This window comes from Sturnus vulgaris, chromosome 1 (genome assembly GCF_052056855.1).
Source record: "Sturnus vulgaris isolate bStuVul1 chromosome 1, bStuVul1.hap1, whole genome shotgun sequence".
Classification (NCBI taxonomy): Eukaryota; Metazoa; Chordata; class Aves; order Passeriformes; family Sturnidae; genus Sturnus; species Sturnus vulgaris.
Window position 1 is genome coordinate 149,878,917 of NC_142243.1, and position 20,459 is coordinate 149,899,375.

The window sequence follows — 20,459 nt, forward strand, 5'->3', positions numbered from 1 at the left end:
TGCCTTGGTTGGGGATAAACAAGGATTACTTTTTCTATTATATCCCCTTTTCTGTAATATATACATTAAAAAATGCTGTAGCACTGGAATTAATTCTTTTTTTTTTTAATTATATAGTTCATATAGTAGATCAAATGATTCTGAAGAGAATATAATGCTTTTTGAATGTTCTTTGTAATTGTTTCTCCAGAAATGTTTTCAGGGAATAGTTGCAAGCAGTGATGTGGTAAGGAAACAAATCTCTAGACAACTGTTCAAGTCATGCTTTGATTTGGTGATTCTGAAGAAATGAGTGCTATGCAATGATACACATAATTTCCATTGTATAATAACTGAAAAAATGCTTCTTAAAATTAGGATTTATGAATATCTAAGAAAGGAAACAATTTTGAAGCAAAAACCTTATCAATTTTTTTGTTATTTCTGTTGTGAAAGATGTTTCCTATTTAAGATGTATTTTAAATTGGAGATTTTTGTTACTTTTTGTTATGTTTAGGATCATCTGTAAAAGAGAAGCAGATACACTCTTTCAGTACAGTTAACCAATATTTGCCAGCTAATGGGCACCATATTCAGGAGAAAATCCTGTATTTCAGGAATCTGAGGAAGGGCTGTTGCACTGCATAGTATATCTTTACCCACAAGGTAAACCAGAGGTACAGGAGGATGTGCTTTCAGTGATCAGATTTTAGGAATAAGAACACCTCTCAAATCTTGCATCCTTTTGCCCAAATGAATGTATTATTGAATGATATTTTGTTCAGAGAGTACCATTTATCAATAGCTGAGTGTTATTTGGTTAGAAGCGTTGCTGAGGTGCTAATTTTTCCCATTTTATCTAATTGTTTGCCTCCCAGGTGTTGATCTGAGTCTTGATATTGTTTTTGCAAATATGCCTGTAATTTTGCTTGAGATACCATATTTACCAAATCCTTCAGAACTGGTCTAGAAGCAAATTTGAGCTGGGGACTTTATCTCCTCTTTTATATGCCATTGTCCATAGTTTATTGGTACTCAACTAATACATTAGAAGCTGTCTTAGTGCAGAGACAATTCCTGGTTTGACAAAGGTGATCCAGTGCAGAGTGACATTTATCATTCACTCTTAAGAATTCATCTGTCCTGTAGAACTGAAAACTTCACCAGCTTGCACTGGAACACAGTGTGACTGCTTTAACACAGTGCTAAGCTGAAGCTGGTGGAGCTGAGGACTATTTTTGGTATTTGCAGCAGTTTGGAGGTGATTGTGCTGTATTTAGTGGGGTGAGTAAAGTGGGGAGTCTGGCAGGTCTGATTCTGATCCAGCACTGGGGAATGTGAATGGTCTGACTCGGGCAGAGCTGCTCAGATGTCTGTTACTATCCAGTGTGTAATTCAGAGATAGTTTATAAGCTTGACTTCAATAATAAACCTGAATTTGTTCTTTGTTCTTGTGCTCTTGTGGCAAATAAACCCTAAATGTGGAATATGGGAGGCACCCATGCAACTTGTATGTGAGCAATCTTGTGTAAGAGCTTACCTGGATTTGCCAGGCTTACTTGCTTCTGTAACACCAGCAAATAAACAGATTTTGCCAATTTTGTAAGTAAAAATTGTTTTACTATGTGCTGGATTTGTACCTTTAGGTTTGAGTCCTTCTATTATTTGATTGAAAGCAGCATATAAGTAAAAATAGTAACTAAGTGACTGATACTTTGAGTGTTGCTGTATCTATGAAATATTTCAAAATAAACCTTTGATCAGATGTTTCCATTTTAATGTAAAAGGGAGACCAATAATTTTAACAAAATGCGGTACCTGTTCAAAGTAAATAATCTGTTTTCTACTGAAAGGATTCCTTCAATATCATTAATGGATTTTATATATGGAATAATCAACTGAAATGTTCCAAAGCTTTTTTTGTTTTGTTATGTGGGAGCAAAAATTCTTTGTGACTGCATTGTAAGCCGTATTTTACTAACCTATTTATTCTTTTAAGCTACACCTAGAGGTACTGTGCTTTCAATCAGCAGAATTTCAGACTTGCAACACAAGTTTCTTATGCTTCAGACTTGTCAAATCAAATATTTGGAGCCTCAGTGCACAGAAAAGAACAGTTCAGTTGATCTCAGGATACAGACAATGCATTTTCATGTTCATTAAATATGTCTAGAACCTGTCATGTGTGCAGTCCTTGTATAGCTTCTGCAATGTCTGACTTTGGGGCTAGAGATTTCATGGTTTTTAAAAGATGACAACTTTTGGAGGTGTTAAAGCTGAGTGGGTCAAGTTTTAGATTTACACACCATTAAACTACTTGGTTTTAACTAAAAGAATATAGGTGCAATAAAGAGCAAGTGTTTATTTTTCTTCCCAGTAGCTTCAAAGGCGATTATAAAAAGGCTAGATATAAGTAATCTTAAGTAATGCTTGAAGAACTGAGGGGGTGTTCCACTACATGAAAGCTTTACTATGAGCTTCCTTTAAGGAAACTCTTGATAAGGAGTAATTGACTTCTCAAAATTCAAATTTGTTGCAAATTGTTTCAATTTGTTTGCTTTCCTTACTTATACCTTCAGAAATAATAAAATCAGAAGTCCAAGTTAAAAGGAATCTCTAGAGAACATCTGTGCCTTCAGATGTTCAACCTTCTGTTGAAATAATGATTGTAAATTAAATTGCACAGGACCCCATCAATGGCCCTGAGTCCTGAATATTTTCAGCAAGGGAGATTTCTACCTATATCTGTTCAATCTTTCTGATTGGTATTTTTCTTGACCATATCTTAGGACCTATATGAAAAAGTGGACAACTCTAATAAAAAGAAATAAATTAAAGAAATTTCCTGGTAATTTCTTGATGTGGCCTGGTAACTTTTGGGAAGACTGGTTCATACAAGGCCTTAAATTTAATAGCTTCTGAGGACTATAGTAATTCATAAGCCATTTTCTCAATAATATTACATCAGGTTTACATTGGGAATTAAATTTGCTACTAGTAGGAGAATAAACTTACATTTTCCTGTTTAGTTGACCTTTAATGCTTGCTTTCCTTTTTGTCTAAAGCTGAAAGAAATGAACTGGATTTGTAGACTTTCTGCATTGTAGGGTGAGTGCAGCTGGGTCTTTGTTCCATCAGCACTTCCAGTGTAGCAGCAAGAGATTTGGGACTGCCATTGCCCCATTGTTAAGTCCTTTCAAATAACTCCAGATGAACAGGGAGATCATTGCAGCCCATCTTCAGTGACAGTAAAAGAAGGACAAGCAAAGAACTTAAGAACTGTCTCATGAATTTGAGGCCACAAAGCTTAAGCCTGTTTGCTGTTCAGCATCACTATATTTTATTTCTGCCTAAAACTATCTTTGTAACATGATTGTGTCATCTCATTTGAGTACCTCAACCTTCTTGTCTGTAGCAACCAGTTTTCCATCATGGTTTATCGATGGGAGTGGGGGGTAACACCTTCTTTAACTTCCCTTTTCTGGTTGGACTCCTGGAGAAGCTCTCTCTGTTTTTCTTTGTCCTTTGCCAGATTCAAGTTCAGCCGTGTTTGGGCCTTCCTCACCCCAGCTCTACACAGCCACACTTTATACTCTTCCCAGGTCACTTGTCTTAACTTCCACTGTTTCTGCCTATGTTTCTTGCTTTTTGGTTTGACCAGCCTGTCCCTTCTCAGCTGTGCTGGTCTCTTGCCTGAAATCTGCTGCTGGGAATCACTAACTCTTGTGTTCAATAGATGACTTCCTTAAAGATCTGCCAGCTCTCTTCCACTCCCTCATCCCTGAGGGCAGTCTCTCAGGGGATCTCACTGCCTAGCCCCCCAAAGAGCTGGAAGTTTGCTTTCCTAAGTTCAGGAGCCCAGCTTTACTCCTTGCCTAATCCATATCCAGTGTGATTGCTGCTGTCCCCAGTGAGTGACATTTGCATTGGTGACCAACGGATCCAGTAATGCTTCCCCTCTGGTAGTCTGTCTATTACCTGGGCAGGTAATAGGAAGTTATCCCACTTGCATTCCAGGAGTCTCCAGGGTTGCCTGCAGCTCACCTTGCCACTTCTCCAGCAGATGTTGGGGTGGCTGGAGTCCCTCAGTAGGACAAAAACTTTGGGCATGATGCCTCCTGGAGTAAGAGGGCTTTGTCAACAGGCTCCTCTGGATCTGGCAGCCTGTAGTAGACACCAAGTTATCCTTGAGTTCAGATATTTCTTTGTTACTGGAGCCACTGACATTCTATTAATTGTACTATATGATTGTACTTAGTTTTTAATTTATGATCTAATAATTTGCACCTATGACAAAAGTTGTTTCAGCAAAATATCTCTTTTAATTTACTCACTATTCATTGCTCAATTTACAGTTAAAAATCCAATGAGGTTAATGTGGCTTTTTTGTTTTATTTTCTTACAGTTCAACTTTGTGGGAAAACTTTTGGGTCCACGTGGTAATTCTCTAAAGCGTTTACAAGAAGAAACACTGACAAAAATGTCTATTTTGGGCAAGGGTTCTATGAGGGACAAGACAAAGGTAAGGCCTGCATATGTCAGTGGTGTTTTGTCACTTACCTTAAATTTTTGAGGAGGAGAACAAACCTTGTAATGAAAATTGGAACAAATGAAAAAGCATAGGAGATCCTAATATTGATTGTTGGTTAATGTCTCTCTTTGGCCAGTCAAGCCAAGATTCCACATGCAGTGGGCAAACCAAGCCAATAGATGTCAAATAATGGAAGACAGAGAATTTTATGCAAGCTAAATTTCTGTCAGAGAAGGATACTGGAATGAGGACAAGTTGTGGCTTTTGTTGTTCTTCATGGGAAACAAAGAAAAGCCTGAAATGCTTAATGTGTTCCCAAGGTTGTGAGATGTATCCAGTGTGTGCTAGGAGTTTTTAGTGTGTAGTGTTTTCTTAGAATCACAGAATATCCTGAGTTAGAAGGTGCCTGCATGAATCATCCAAATCCAACTTCTGGCCTTGCAAGTAATGCAGAAAGTATTGGAAGCATTGCCAAGTCATGTTACAGAACTAAAATAAAATACAATAGTAAAAGTAAACTTAGCAAAAAAAGCCCTGAGTGACTTTAAAAGTTTGATTATGGGAATGATCTTAAAAAAAACCTGTATTAAAATTCTGTATGTTTTGTTAAAGGTGCTGATTAAAATGCTTTTTTACCAGGTCCTACATAGGAAATTCTGACTTCTCTATTGCTTATTGCTGTTATCAGTCAACTTGATTGATAAACACAGAAAAGAAGATTCTTAGTGCTCTGTTTTCTGCACAAATGAACTGCACAGTGATTTTTTTTTTCCTCTTTTGGAGAAATGGACAGGGAATGCATGGTGCAAGTATATACTAAAAGCCAGTATATGGGGAACTCAACTAGCTTCCAGTGCTAGTGGCTCTTATGTTTTGAGTAACTGTGTCTGAAGTATTTAATTGATAAGCTGTTCCTATTACAACTGAATATTTGCTCTGTGATGTTTATATTAGGTTACTTTCTATTTTTAAGATCTCTTATTTGTATTGACAAAATAGTGATTTTGCTGATGGAGTCTAATCCTGCTGAGTGACATATTCTTGCTCTGGGTACTCTGACAGCGATCAAGACTGATTTTTTTTTTTTTTTTTTTTAAGCATCTTCATAGTTAAACACAAATCATGTTGATAAGAATGTTATTCATGAGAAGCAGAAATAGATTGTCACATGTAAACCTCAACTTGTAATTAGGGGTGTGCATGGGAGGAGATTTCAGCTATCATTGCAACTTATAATTTTAGTAAAGGGTGAAGTGCTTACCTGGTGCTTGCTGAATATAGGAAGCTGTGGGAGAGTGTCAGTTTTTTAGGCAGCAGAACTGCTAGTTATTTGATATAATGTTATCTGGTAAAACAATGAAATTATTTCTAGTGCTGGTTTCATCTCTTGGACCTGTCAAGTACATACAGGTGGGGGCAGCCTGAGAAAAGCAAGTGCTGCCCTGTTGGTCTGTGAATATTTTGCATGAGAATATCAGTATTTGAGAACTGAGCTCTGCTTCACTCCACTGAACTCAGCTTTGCAGTCATTGAAGTGGGTTGGGTCAAGGAAGATGAAAGAAATAAGCTTGCTTCTGAAAAAGCTAGTGAACTCTTTTTGCTCATGTTCTCTCATCTCAAATGCTGTTAGCTTTATGTCCAAATAGCACAGTTCTGTGAAGGATGCACTCATTGAGAACAGCATAGTAATACTGAGATTGAAATAATATTGGTAAAAAAAAAGCTTATTCTTGTGGAATATTAGATCAAACCTGTGTCTGTAGACTTTGAAGAAAAGTGTCTTCTTCATGAGACTCCTGCACCTTGGAGAACTCCTGGGGGCATTCTTCCTTGTGCTACAGTTTCTGTATGTAAGCAGAAGCTGTTGGCTCTTACTTTGTGTTACTTTTTTAGTTGCAGACATCTGAACATGAGTGAACAGTGTCTGAAAATTCCTTCAACACTTGCATTACAATGTTGCAAACAAGAGTGTGTAAAACCAATCTTTTTCTTACCTCCTAGGAGGAAGAGTTGAGAAAAAGTGGAGAGGCGAAGTATTTCCACCTAAATGATGATCTACATGTTTTGATTGAAGTATTTGCTCCACCTGCAGAAGCGTATGCCAGAATGGGACATGCATTAGAAGAAATCAAGAAGTTTCTCATCCCTGTTAGTATTTTATTTTTTTTTGAGAATTCTGGTAGTCTTGAGTGACAAATGTTATCTCTAAAACTGAGTAAGCTGGTCTATTGAAGGTATCCCTGCCAATTGCAGGGGGTTGGAACTAGATGATGTTTAAGGTTCCTTCCAGCCCAGACTGTTCTGTGATTCTGAACAGTGCACAATATTGGTCAGGTCATATTGCTTCATTTCCTTCGTAAAATAAACTGTGACTGTCAAATACTCTGCATTTTGATACAGGCAGTTACTGGGTGAATCTTCAACTGTCCACACAAATCTCATGACCTGACTGACCTACAGTAAAAGAGAAACTTACTCTTGCTTAAGTAGTCATATGCAAAGTATCACAGACTACAAATAATTGTAAAAATCTGTAATGTGTGTGCCATTTCTGTTTTCTTGGTGCACATGAAGCATCAGTTTTGTTTAAGAATTAATGCATTTCAAGCTGTAGTATTTCTCTCACCTGTAATCCTGCTTTAGTGTTGAGTGCTAAGAATCAATACAGGTTTATCTTGTATCTTTATTTTTATCACAATATTAGTCATACATGAGCTATACTTGTTTTATGGTGTATACTTCAGCTTCCATTGTATGGATGCATAAAATGTCATGTGGTTTCTAGTACAATTTTGTACTCCAGGCTTGGGATATATCTAAGTAATAGGTTTCTGAGATCTTCTGTAAGAACATAATGTCATCTGTTCCTCATGTAAGAACCAGCCTTACTCCTCTGCAATATTAAACTGCTTGAAAAAAATCTAGCCTCTTTTAGGAAGCTCTGGAGCACATGAGGTGATGGCTGTGTGTGAAGTTCTCAACTGTTTTAGCTCTTGAGTGAACATTTCTTCAGTCTTTATTGGTGGTCAAAGGAATAGTATAGAAAGCAAAGGATTCTCAGGGTGCATTGACTTCTGTTTATTTTTCGTGCTGAAAATAATACCAAAGTGTTTATCTCTACTTGTGTCAGATCTGGGAAGCTTGGGGACCTGGCTAAGGAAAGTTTCCTGTGGCATGTATCTGAGTGACAGCAGCTTGTAAAAGTCTGAATGCAGCCAATGTGGCTGTATTGGGGACCAGCTGGGGATGTCTCTTGTTCAGTAGTTAATGCTGGTGATTTAACAGAACTCCTGTATGTATTTTGGGAATTACAGTTTGTACCAACCTACTCCACACCTATGAAACCACCCAGAGAGTGGTTAGGCACCAGAACAGGCTCCCTGGGGAAATGGTCACAGCACCAAGCCTGACAGAATTCAAGAAATGGACATTATTCTCAGACACATGGTGACATTCTAGAGGTGTCCTGGGTAGAGCCAGGATTTGGATTTAAATTATCCCTGTTGGTCCCTTCCAACTAAAGATATTTTATGAAACTAAGTCTCCAGGTGACTAGAGCTGTGTGCTCCTTGAGTGTTCCTTCTGAACCTGTTTTTGTGTGGATGAAGTGAGTTCATGTGCCCCAATACTATGCCATGGTATGAGCCAAAGCATGATAAATAACAGCTGTCAGGAGGTTCAGTAGGAATATGTCCTGATATGAAATAACCCTAATGCAGATGCACTTTAGGATAGTTGAAAAACACAGATGTCCTGGGCATTATGTTGTCATATTATAAAAAAATCAAACATCACATTGTACATTTGTCTGCAGATTCCAAATTGCATTTTTCTTGATGCATATGAAAGGAGGTGAATGAGCATACTGCTGTTCAGGCATCCTAACTGATCAGACAGGGGATACTCAGCAGAATATTTGTAGGAATGCTGGGCTGTCATAATGTTGAAGGTTACTCTATTTAAATGATTCATGATTTAATGGTGTGGAGAGATAAGGGAGAATTAAGTTCTTGGCTATTCTAGACAGCTAACAGCTGCGTTTTTTTTAGATAGAAATATGTTCAATTTGATAAATACTTCTTGCATGGAAGGAAGGATATGTCTGATCCCCATGCCCTTATTTTTCTTCATTGAGCTTGATTTCCCTAATGTTGTCGTAAATAAAGTAAGCTTATCAAAACCTGGTCATGAGTGTGTTAAGCCAGTAAAATTACAGACTGATAAAGAGAAATTCCATTGACTGGTGTTTATGCACTTTTCCATCTTTATTTTTGATCATTGCATCGTTATTATACTAAGCTGAACTTATACTACATAATCTTTCCTGAACTGTGGTATCAAGCCAACACTGTCTTAATTTCCCTTTGGCTTTTCAAATGTAAGCTTATCAGAATTTCTATAAATGCCTTAATCACTTTCTCCTTCCCCTCTTACAGCAGACACTGAAGGAATAAGGAGCAGTTTTTTCTTCTCTGGAACTACTGTTTGGTTCACTGCTGCCAAATGCAACTTTTTTTTTTTTTTTCCTCCAGGGTCTGTTGTTGCTTTCTTAAGGAATTAGCTGTTTTATTTCAGGAAAGATGTCCTGCTATGAGTATATATGATTATGATCATAATTTGCATTCTCATTACAATATAGAGTCACTATGACTTCCTACAGTTTTAGATGCTAGACCAGATTTATGAATATGATTATTGTTCATCTTTCAGATCAGTGCTGAATATAACATCACATTTGGTGCTAGAATGCAGAATACAGAATATCCTTGTGGTAGCTGACTATAACAAAAATGCCTCAGCCTCTCTTATTGGATCTTCACATCTACGGGCAAGCATTCTTGCATGGAAGTTTAACCTCAAGCAAATGCAGTGGTGTAATTTCATTTAAAATATTGGCATAACTCAACCCAAAACATAAAAACTGGTTTCAAGGGTATTTTTGACTGTGCTTATGTTGCCTTGAGTCTTACCTTTATTCTGCAGTTAGAATTGCCGCTTTTGACTTTAAGTGTGTTCTTTAATCTTCCTTTAGATTAGCCAGTCTCTTTATTCTGGCCAGACTCGTTGGTCAGCACTCTTGTTTGAGTACTGGATTGGTGGGTATTGTGTTTGATACTGGTTATCTCAGAATTACTTCTGTCAGGTCAAAAAGCCAGGTACTTTCAATCTTACCTGCCCCTGCTATATTATACCAGAGTTTCAAGGCCAGGCTGGATGGGGCCCTGAGCAACCTGGTCTAGTGGAAGGTGTCCCTGCCCATGGCTGGAGAGTCAGAACAAGGTGGTCTTTAAGGCCCTTCACATCCCAAACCATTCTGTGATTGTATGGTTATGGCAGTTTTGGCCATTAGAACTTAAGTCTCTTTTGTCTAATTTTTAAGTAGTGGCAGTCATTTGTCTTCTGACAGAATACTAATTACCCTTTGCTGTTGGTTACCAGTTTCTTGTTTTCCTTGTCTTTAAAGCAAAGTATAGCAATGTCTTTGAGAGAACAATCTATACCAGTTAGATGACAATGTGAGCAGAATTCATGACCTTTTCCTGTAGCCTGACCTAATGTCTGCATATTTGGCTTGTAAGATATGATGAAATAGCTTTTAATGGCATTTTAAAGAGCTTGGTGGCCTTTGGAAGCTCTCATACTTCCCCTTAAGTAAGCTGGCAAGTAACTGTAAGGTGTAAAAAGATACCTGGAAACCTGATCATTATTGATTACTCACTTGTCAGGATCAAGATCTACTTGAGTGCTTTGCAAAGCTGCAGAGGGTTTTGTAGGGATCTGTCCTAACATGATATAAGTAAATAGCTTTGCTAATAGTTTGAGTGATGAATTGGAATAAGGTCTTAAGCTAGAGTGATCCCAAGAAGAGCTGCTGCCAATGTGTTGATCTGGGTGGATGAAAATCATAGATAAAATCTTAAAGATTTAGTTAGAGCATGTAAGTATGGGGACTTGAGGCATGAAAATCTCTTGCATGGATCTTGATATAAATGCACCCTCCATGGTTGTATAAGACTGTAGTCAGAGGTAGGTAATTTATTCATAAAATGGGAGTACACTGGTTCAGTTGAAATTCAGCAGCAGCATTTGACTGAAATTCAAGTGCCTAAGCTGTTCAGAGGAAGGATGCAGTCTAAAGCATTTCCATGTCCATCTTCTAGGTGAGAAAAAGATTATTGTCCGCTTAATTTGACTTGAAGTGTGCTGCTTCCAGCAGTGAGTATTCATAAATTGACCATCTGCTACTTTTAATTGAGGAATCCATTTCAGAGTCTAATGGATTAACACTGCAGTTTATCGTGGCTGCCTTGTGCTGCCCCTTCACTCTGCATCCTCCTGCTGCCTCTGGCGGGTGTGATAAGGGCCCTGTTTTCTGTTCTGTGCTGTGCACAGTGGAGCCCTGCTCTGTGACCTAAGGCTGCTGCTGTGTTTGTAATGTGCTGCAGGAAAGTGAGAAAGCATCAGGGAGAAAAGAAAAGGGACCCAACACACAGAGTGGCAACCCGAGCACATCTTTGCTAGGGAATTAAATTAATTGAGTATTAAATGATCAAAAGTATTTTTCCAGGGGCTGAGTTCTGAGAAAGATGTTTTGTAAAGAAATTGTAAAGGGCATCTGATACTGTCAGGCTGTCAGAGCTTTGATATTGTATGTTGTTGGTACAACTTCTTGGTATTTTGTGTCAAGATGGAAGTTTTGTTCCATACTGGACACAGAATTTTGCATTTGTAGCCAGTTCTGATCCAGCAACAAATAAAAAATACGAAGTGGGTTTCTGTACAGCAGCTAGCCAGAATAGTGTTCAGTTTCCTGTTTGTAGCCTACTCCCTGTGATGGATTGGTTGCATGTTGGGTCCTGGCCACTTAATAATGGAATCTGTTTCTCAAAACCTTAAATTATGCCATTTGCAAGAGTTATTTCAGTCTTCTAGATATTTTTCATATTTGCCGTTTGGTTTCTGCTGCAAAATAGAGGATGTCAGGTGGGCAGCTGTGAGTTAAATTGCAGAACCTATTTAAGGCAGTTTGGACAAAATGCTGTTATGGTGCTGCTTCTTTTAACACCAGTAACTTTCTTCAGCAATGGCATATAAAGGACAACTTTTTATTTCCATTTATAGAAGTCTAGGAGAAGCAGACTATTTCAAGGATAATTGAGAGATTTGAATTCATGGAAGTTCTAATCTCCTTTCAATGCAGGGTTACATTTCAAAGTCTATAAGACTGCCTGACAATCTTTTGGTCCCTGTGTTGTGAATAAATGTAATAAACTCAGATTTGCAGTGAGATGCAGATTTTGTTTTGTCATTGAATTATAAAATGGGCAGTGTTAGAACAAACCTTCCTTCTTGAAATGGGAGGATTTGTAGAAGAGCTGTTGTATCAGAAGTATCTTTTTGTTCCTAGGGGAGCACCTATTAATATTTTGATACTCAGTATAGATGCATCTTGGGTAAAATAGTTATCTTTAATTCACCTTTATGGCTTCATTCTGCTTGGCTCAGTTTAAGTGGAGGAGAAATGATAGAAAAATATTTATATCTCAAGCATTCGGTGCTGGGTGTGTTTTTATTCCTGTGTGCTCTGCTTGTTTTGGAGGTTGACTCAAGGTCTCTGAAAACTGTGCTTGAAAAGTACCATATTAATTTTGTGTGTAAAAACCTGAGCTTTCTTTTTGCTAGACCTTGAGAGTAGAGAATTTGTACAGACAGAAATAAGCCATATGTCCTTGGCATTTTCACCACTGCATATTATAGAATTAAATTTTTTGAGCTCTTCTTATTAGACAACAGTGCATGTGTGTATTGAATGAATTCCTCTGTTTATTCTATAACTGCTGACTTTAAAAGTATGGATTCCTAATTTATTCCTTCATTTTCACCTGCAATTCTCTACAGTGTATTTATTCTCTACTTTTTTGCAACTCTTCTCCTCCTTTTCCTGCTTTTAACACAGTCATTCAGCAGCTGGAACTACGGGAAACTACTGGATCTCAGTTCAGAATATGGGATCTTGATTTTTTTTTTTTTCTGGTTGTCTTCTATCTCTGCAGTATTTTAACATTGCCATTTTAATTGGTAAAGCAACATAAAAATATATGCAAAGGGAAAGAAAAACATGCCTGAGCAAAAATGTCAGTTATTATGTAGAGTTCCCTAATAATGTTTGGACTGAATATTATTCATATCTTATGCATATTTAACTTTTTCAGTGGAATATTCAACTTTTTAAGAGACCTTTGAGGAGCAGTGTTTGCTGAGAGTAGTGGGTAAACGATTTAATTTTTTCTCACTTTCCCTCCCCCATGTTTTAGGACTACAATGATGAAATCAGGCAGGCACAGCTTCAAGAATTAACATATTTAAATGGTGGCTCAGAAACTGCAGAAGTTCCAGTTGTCCGTGGAAAAGCATCAATTCGAGCAAGAGGAGTACCTGTTCCTGCTTTGTCCAGGTATGTGGAATTTGATTAGAATGTATTTATTTCAAGCTTCTCCCTTCAAACATAGTCCCTCCTACAAGTACAACAGTAAAATTACATGAAGGTTTCCCAACAGAGAGCAAAAGGTCGGGGAAACAACCTTTATTTATTGATGAAAGTTTAGTTAATTTGGCCTGAATTAACAATGGTTTTGTGGAACTTGAATGCTGCCTTTGTAAAGAAGCAGTGCACAGCATAGGAGATGTTCAATCCTACTGTGAGAAACTTGATTTCTAGCCTTGAGCTGCTCTTTAGGCATAGTCTGTGTCTGGGCCCTATGGAGTTCACAGCAGTAAATCTGTCTTACCTCGATTGATGTGAATTTCAGGCAGTATCTCCAACTTACACAGTATGCTGTTCTTTTTTTATGGTACTAGTAAGTTTTCATGGTCATGATGAAATGATACAGAAGTGCTCTGGAGGTAAAATTTGGATTTTCTTGTCTGAGTGGCACTTACTTTGTGGAAAGTGGCTTTTGTTTGATTTGGGAGTAGGCAAAGTCTACTGCTTTTACTGTTTTTCTTTGTCACAGCAGATGTTTTATTTTTACTCCTGCATCCCCCATCTTCATTGCAGTACTGAGGTGACAGTTTGAACTCCTTCAAGTTCTGAAGTGTGAAAACAAAACCTAAATAAAGTTCATAACTGTTTATGTTACAGAGTGCAGAGATTGTGGCTGCAGCACCTAAGTGTGAATGTTTACTTTGGTAATCTTCTGTTTTGTGTACAGTTCTTGTTAATGCAACTTGAATCTTGCATTTCTGAACGCAAGTTGAAAGCTAATTTCTTGTTTCTATCATTTCTTGTAAACTAATTTCTGATTAATACCCTGAAGCATTTTCCCTCAGATGATAAAGCATGTTAGAAGAAGCAGAATTAAGGAAATATTCCATTTATATAGATCTGCTTAGTTATATGTATCCTGACAATGATTCAAATGAAATGCAGAGTGAATCTTAATTTAAAGAAATTATTCTTATTGTGGGTTGTGTCCTGGGAGAAAAAAGAAAAATCTCTCAATCATCAAATTGTTGTTCTTGTATTTCGTAATACTGTGTAAATATATATATATTCTGCTTTTCTTGATTTTAATGTTCTGAGTAGTGTTATTATATACCAAGGTTCACCTCTTGGCACTGTAATCAGCCATACAAGAGTTCTTTCAAATTGGAGACTTCATTTGATTTTGGACATTTTTTTTGCAATTTTTTTTGTTTTGTTTTTAAATAGCTGTTTGTAACTTTGCCCCAGATGCCTGTAATGATTCTGTTACAGATGCTCAGTACAGATAAATTTGCAATACTATTTCCAGTTTACTTAATTTTCCATGTCCTTCAGCTAATATTTCTGGGATACAGAAGCTATTGTTTGGTTGGATCCTATCATCAAAGCTTGATTAATTAATTTACACTGTTAGTACCTAATATGTGCATATATAAGTAGTTTTTAGAGTACTATGTTTCTAACATCACTAGTTCTGTCCTGGATTTTGGTAAAGTATTCTTTCAAATCTGCATTTTATGCAAGAGATAGACAGCTTTACAGAATCTTGAATAGTAGGTCTACAACTACTGAAGTGTCTTCAGGGTAAATTTAAATGTTATTAGTGTTTGATTTAGAGATGGCAGTAAAAGGTTGTGGTTTTTTCATCAGCATTTTTCACATATATATTCTAAAGCCAAGTGAAAGGGTATCTGTTTGACTTGTCCTTACTTCAAGGCTTTTCTTAAACTGCAAGACACTTTTCTCTCAAATTGAAGTGCTCTGTTACCATATTCCTTAAATGAAGTTCAATTCTGTTGCTATTGGGATTGTACAGCCATTGAGCTGAAGATCTCAAACTCAGTTATAATGCTCTGTTTCTTTTTTAGCAGAAATGGATGTCAATGAATAATACTTTTGTTGAAGCAAAGCTTTTAAGGCTTTGTCTCAGTGTTGGATAAAACAGTTTCAATAGGCAGCATCCCTGAGATATCCAGGAGAAGTTGAAGCAAAGCCTCAGAAGACTTGCAAAACGAAGTTTAAAACCTTGATCCTAACCTTTCTTTGTAATCTGCAGAATGGTTTTATGAAACAAGCCTTGCTACATGAAACATACTGTTGAGTGTGTTTAAGTTCCAACTTTTAAAACCTTTATTACTCCTGAACAGCTTCAGTTAAAAAAATACTAATTTATGCTTTTTTTGCTCCTTATCAGACATATGGGAACTGGATATAATGCATCTTATCTATTTTTAGCTCCATAACAAAATTTTATTTTGTAGAAAACAGTACGTTTGTGTTTGCATACAAAAATTCTATCTTGTGTAGACATTCCTGTGTGTGGTAAGTAATTTCTTGATGGTTGTAGTTTGGCAGCTCTGTATTTTTTTTCTGGATTGTTCCTGATTTTCTTGACTAAATTTTTATTATTCTAGAGCCAAGGTTTTGTGAGTGACTGGATGGAATTTGTTCTGGAAGAGCTCTGTGTGTGTTGTGAGCTTTACATTCAGGAATGTTCTTCTCTCATCATTGATCTTGGAGGATATAGCTGCTTCCTATAGCTCTTCCCTTTTCCCCCACCTTGCCCCAAGTTTTTGTCCCTAATAGCATTAAAGATGACCTTCAGATATAATCACAGCACTTCAATTTTCTCTAGGGCTCATGCTGAGCACTTAAACTATTTTGACATAACCCCTCTTCTGTACAACAAGAAGGGAAAGTGGTCAAAGTCTGGTTTTTATTCCTCTGTTTTTATTATGATCTTAAATTATTTTCTGGAGGCAACTGTATAAAATCATACCAGTTACTTTTTAGAAGGATCCATGGTGTTTAATGTGATGCTGTTAAGGTGTGAAACCAGAAAATATAACTCTCTAAGGAATCAATGTTTCTTTAGTGCATTTGTATTCCCATGCTGAATCAGTGCATTATAAATGATAGCAACCAAAATGTGAATTTTGATTTCAGATTAACTAAAGACTTAAAATACATGTTCTAGCGGAAGGTGTCCCTGCCCATGGCAATAGGGTTGGAATTTTATGATCTTTAAGATCCCTTCCAACCCTTTCTGTTACTCTTTATATGTTAATGTACACCTCTGAGGAGGTTTTGCAACTAAAGCAGCATTTCTCTTTCTAAAACTTTACACTATTTCAAGAAACTTCATGCTGTTTTAAGAGTAAAAGTAAGATTCAAGGATGACTCAGTTGTGACTCCAATTGAGATGTTTTAGAAAAGTTGAATTCTAGAGGACAATAAGTCTAAAAATTTGGCTAAAAGGTCCTTGGTACCTTGGGGTGGCATGGGGAGAAGTATTTCCCATCACTTATGGCTAGAAATCAGTGCTAGAATCATTAGAATGATTTGGGTTGGAAGGGATCCTTAAAGGCCATCCCATTTCACCCCCTGCCATGGGCAGGACACCTTCCCCTAGACCAGGCTGCTCAAAGTCCCACCCTGACCTTGAACACATCCATGGACGGGGCATCTGCAGCTTCTCTAAGCAATCTGTTTGTCTTGTCTCACCACCCTCATCATAAATTTCTTCCTAATGTCCAATCTCAACCTGCCTTCTTCAATTGAAAGCTGTTGTCCCTAATCTTATCAGTATGGACCCTGATAAAATGACTCTTTTTCTTATAAGCAGCTCCACTTAGTTATTGAAAGGCCACAATAAGGTAGAGGTGGCTGAGTTCACACCCTGGATTAAGAGAGATTGTATTTGAAAACTGTAGTCTCATTAAAGAAATTGAAAATTTCTGGTTTATGCTTTCAAGAGGATGTGAAGTGGTTTTTTTTTACTTTTCTGTTTATTATTCATATTTCAGTCTATGCATGGTTGGGGTCCTAATGGTTGAATGTCTGTCACTGTCTGGGGAAAAATAAAACTGCTGCAGAAGTTGTTAGAACTTGCTGTCTTGTATGTTAGAAGTAAGATGAGCTGATGTGAATCACTGCTGCAGTGTGTTCACAACCTCCAGCTGCTTTCCTGCCATGTCTGGAATGAACTGGTTTCTTTTTTTGAAGAATAACTTTTTCTTGAGAACATGTAGGTAGTAAAGTGCCAAAGATTCTGTAGCATAAAATAAATGTTGGACAAAGCCAGTTCAGGATCTAGGCCAAAGGCAGATATTATTAATGTTCACTGTGTTTTGTTTTAGTTTTGTGATCTCCCATTTTCCACAAAATTGAAACATGAACATATGTATTACTGTTTTAAAATATAAATATGAAATAAAACTTGTGTAAGAGTGTTAACTCAATGGTGACTTTTTTTCCCAAAAAGAATGAAAAGTCAGGAATTTGAGTTCTGAGTTGTATCCGGGTGTCAGTGTTTTAGTATTTTAAAATGCCAACACTGAAATAACAGGTCTGTTTTTCAGATGTATAATGTAAAATAAAAATATTTACTGTTTGAGGAGCATTGAATGTAGCTGTCTGTGCTCAAATGAAGATAATATATCAACATCTGGTAACTAAATTTGTTAGATCTATTTATTGAACAGTGTAAATCCCTGCAGATATATAGAACTATGAATGCTAAAAATAAAGAGTTTCAAGTGTTTCCTCATTGAATAATATAGTGTTTGAGAAACAGTCCTAAATTTTGTGAATATTTTTATTTTAAAGCTATTCTTCCATTTAATGTTGCTGGGGGAGATAATGAAAAGGATCTTCATACCACGAACTATTCTAACTTTTTCCCTAAAAGTGAAGGAAAGTTGTGAACTGACTCTAGTTGTGATTTCATTATCAGAATCATTTTGCTAACTCAGCCATCCAGTGATAGGCTAAACTTGGAATGAAAATCAGTGTGGTTCTAGAGCAGAGGAGGTGCTAAATGAAATTATGGAAGTGGCTGTTGCTGAGGGCAACTGGAGATGAGTGTGAGATGCTGTGCCTGCTACTGTGTAAAGGGTGGTAACTTGGTTTGCTGTAAATAAATCCTAGAAACACTGTGGGACTAGTATAAAGTAGGAAATATCAAATATTATTGCTGACAAAGGCCGAAGAGGAAGTATCTAAGTTATGTAAGCTCATAAAATACTATTTCAGTGGGAATCAGTGATTAGATTAGTATTTGTGAACTCCTGAATGTTCTAAAATGTTTTGAGTCTAACATGGTGTAGCATTGTTCTAAGTGATACTGGATTTTGGTATTAGATTCTTTTGAGAATGTTTTTACATACAATAAATTCAGGATTGAAACAGCGAGATGATAATCACAAAATTCAATACTTTAGTAGTACTGTAAGTGGACATTTTAAGGTAGACTTTGTATTTGCATGATTTTAGACATGAACCATCTTCTATCATTACTCCACAGTGTTTACAAATCACCTTAGCACTTTCTGACACTTCAGTTAGAGGCTTTTTCTTCCCTTCCCTAGTCTGTTTATAGCTTTATAGAAATTGTGCTTCACTTCGTACTTTCTTTTTCCTCATATATTGAATTGGAAGTATAAGTAATGAAATAATGTTATGAGATGAGAGTTAGATTCCAACAAAAACAGCTTTCATGGCAGTATCTTCAAGGGATGATGTGGTATATGAGTTAAATTAGATTATTCCTCCCATTTTGTAGTGAAACAAAATTTGTTAAATGAGTTACTAGGATTTTACAAAGGGATTTGCTCTACTTAGTCTAGTCCATGGTACCCAGATATAAAAGCCTTTTTTAATGCAGCACCTACAAGATAATTACTCAGCTTTGGGAGTAGAATTATTCAGAAAATAACAATGTAAATTACTTGTGTGTTTAATCGAAAAGGGTAAACTTATTCACTGGATTCACTACTGCCAGATTAATAAATTCAGGAAAATCAAACCTGAAGTGATTATAAAGATGAAACAAATATTTCAAATTTTCTTGAAGCAGTAATAATCTGGCAATAAAATATTTCTTTGGGAGCAGAGCACAATGGACTCAAGTGCATAGATGAGTGTTTTGTTGCTAAAGCCTTTTTGGAAGTGACAATAACTGCACCTGGCTAGGTGATAGGATTTGCTGAGTGTGTTTCCTGCCAATAATTAAGTACTAGTGTGTGTGTGATAGAAATTTCAGTTAATAGGTACTTAAAGGTTTTTTTTCAAAAACATAGCAAAAAGAAAGTCAAATGCTAGTGTCCCCTGTGATGCTCCAGTACTTGTGTACTGCAGCGTCATACTCAGAGGGGTTATTGGCAAGGACCTTTTCATTTCAGCTTTCCTGAATATAAGACATTTGAACCCTGTTCTAAAGTATTTGCACAATAAAAGTACTCAAAAAGTTTGGAGACACATCTGTGGGAGCTTCACTGCTTATTTGTGCATGCCATCAGCCTGGATATATGGACTCAGCACTATAACAAGTTTTTGTGGGTTCTTACTCCTAAGGGATTCTTATTGAGGATATTCAAAAGATTTCTGACAGGGACAGAGGTGACATCATGGTAGAGAGGAGGGAAAATAGAGACAAAAAATGCCTCTTACGTGTTTTAGAGTATCAGTTGGTAGTCAAGGCTGACAATGGGCTGACGAATCAGCTTTGATAATGTGTTACTTGTTACAAAGGTTTTATAAAGAAAATAGAACTAATCAGCAGTCTGGTAGCAAAGTCAAGGAGAGTTAGTGGCACTTGAAATTTGGCCTGCAGAAGGATGTCCTTGTGCAAAGAAGCAAGCAGTGGAAGTGGTCTAGGAACCATGAGAAGTTTGATTTAAGGGTCAGGTATCTCTGAATAGGATAAAACAGAGCTGGGATAAAAGATGTAGAATAATTGTTCTAAATATTAGCAGTTGCACAAATATTCTTTAATTTATAGGTGAGATAGCTGTAGAAAGCAAAGGATAGAAAACACTCTCTGTGCAATTTCTTCAGAGGCTTCAGAAGTAGATAGATACCCCTCAGTCAGTACTTGATTAGGAAATTAAAAGTCCAGGCAAGAATGAAATATCAAAATCAGCTTCATTTAGTTTTGTTTGGTCCTGTGTCTGGTGACCAGAGAGGAGCCCAGCACCTCCTGTTCCACTGCTCCCCTTGAGGAAGGTGTAGATTGTGCTGAGGGCATCTCAGCCTTCTCCATTCCTCTGATGTTTCTGTTGGATCCATCAGATAAGCCTCAGTTGTCATTTGTAGTCTGAAGTGCCTTAATCTACTTAATTGTTCCTGATATTGTTAATTGTTCCTTAATTCCTTAAACCGTTCCTGTGAACGGTTCTAGACTGCTCATTATCTTTGACATAGTTTCTGATGCACTTCCACTTCTGTTTTGAGTTTGGTTTTTTTTAAATTAGGAAAGAAGCTAATCTAGGAAACAAGTCTTTGAATACACACAGTTGAGTAGCAAAGTTGTGTATACTTTTATGTTTTCTAAAAGTGTATTTTTATTGTCCTGATCTCTGGGCCAGTCTCAATTCTAGATAGGCAGTCATAGTGCAGAACCTAGTAGTTTGTGTAATGGTAGGATATATAAATTTATATGGGTCTATATATTAACTCCCAAGT

General features: G+C 36.9%; 1 protein-coding gene across 2 annotated transcripts in view; it reads left to right on the plus strand.

Annotated features, from left to right (window-relative positions):
- Positions 1–20,459, plus strand: part of KHDRBS3 (KH RNA binding domain containing, signal transduction associated 3) — a 90,441-nt gene that overhangs the window by 32,641 nt on the left and 37,341 nt on the right. For both annotated transcript variants that reach the window (XR_015808586.1, XM_014888802.2), the window contains exons 3-5: positions 4,385–4,501; positions 6,512–6,658; positions 12,826–12,965. Coding sequence is in view for 1 of the 2 variants with exons in the window: in XM_014888802.2 (XP_014744288.1) it covers positions 4,385–4,501; positions 6,512–6,658; positions 12,826–12,965 (404 nt within the window). In the remaining variant the exon portion in view is untranslated. The remainder of the gene's footprint in view (positions 1–4,384; positions 4,502–6,511; positions 6,659–12,825; positions 12,966–20,459) is intronic.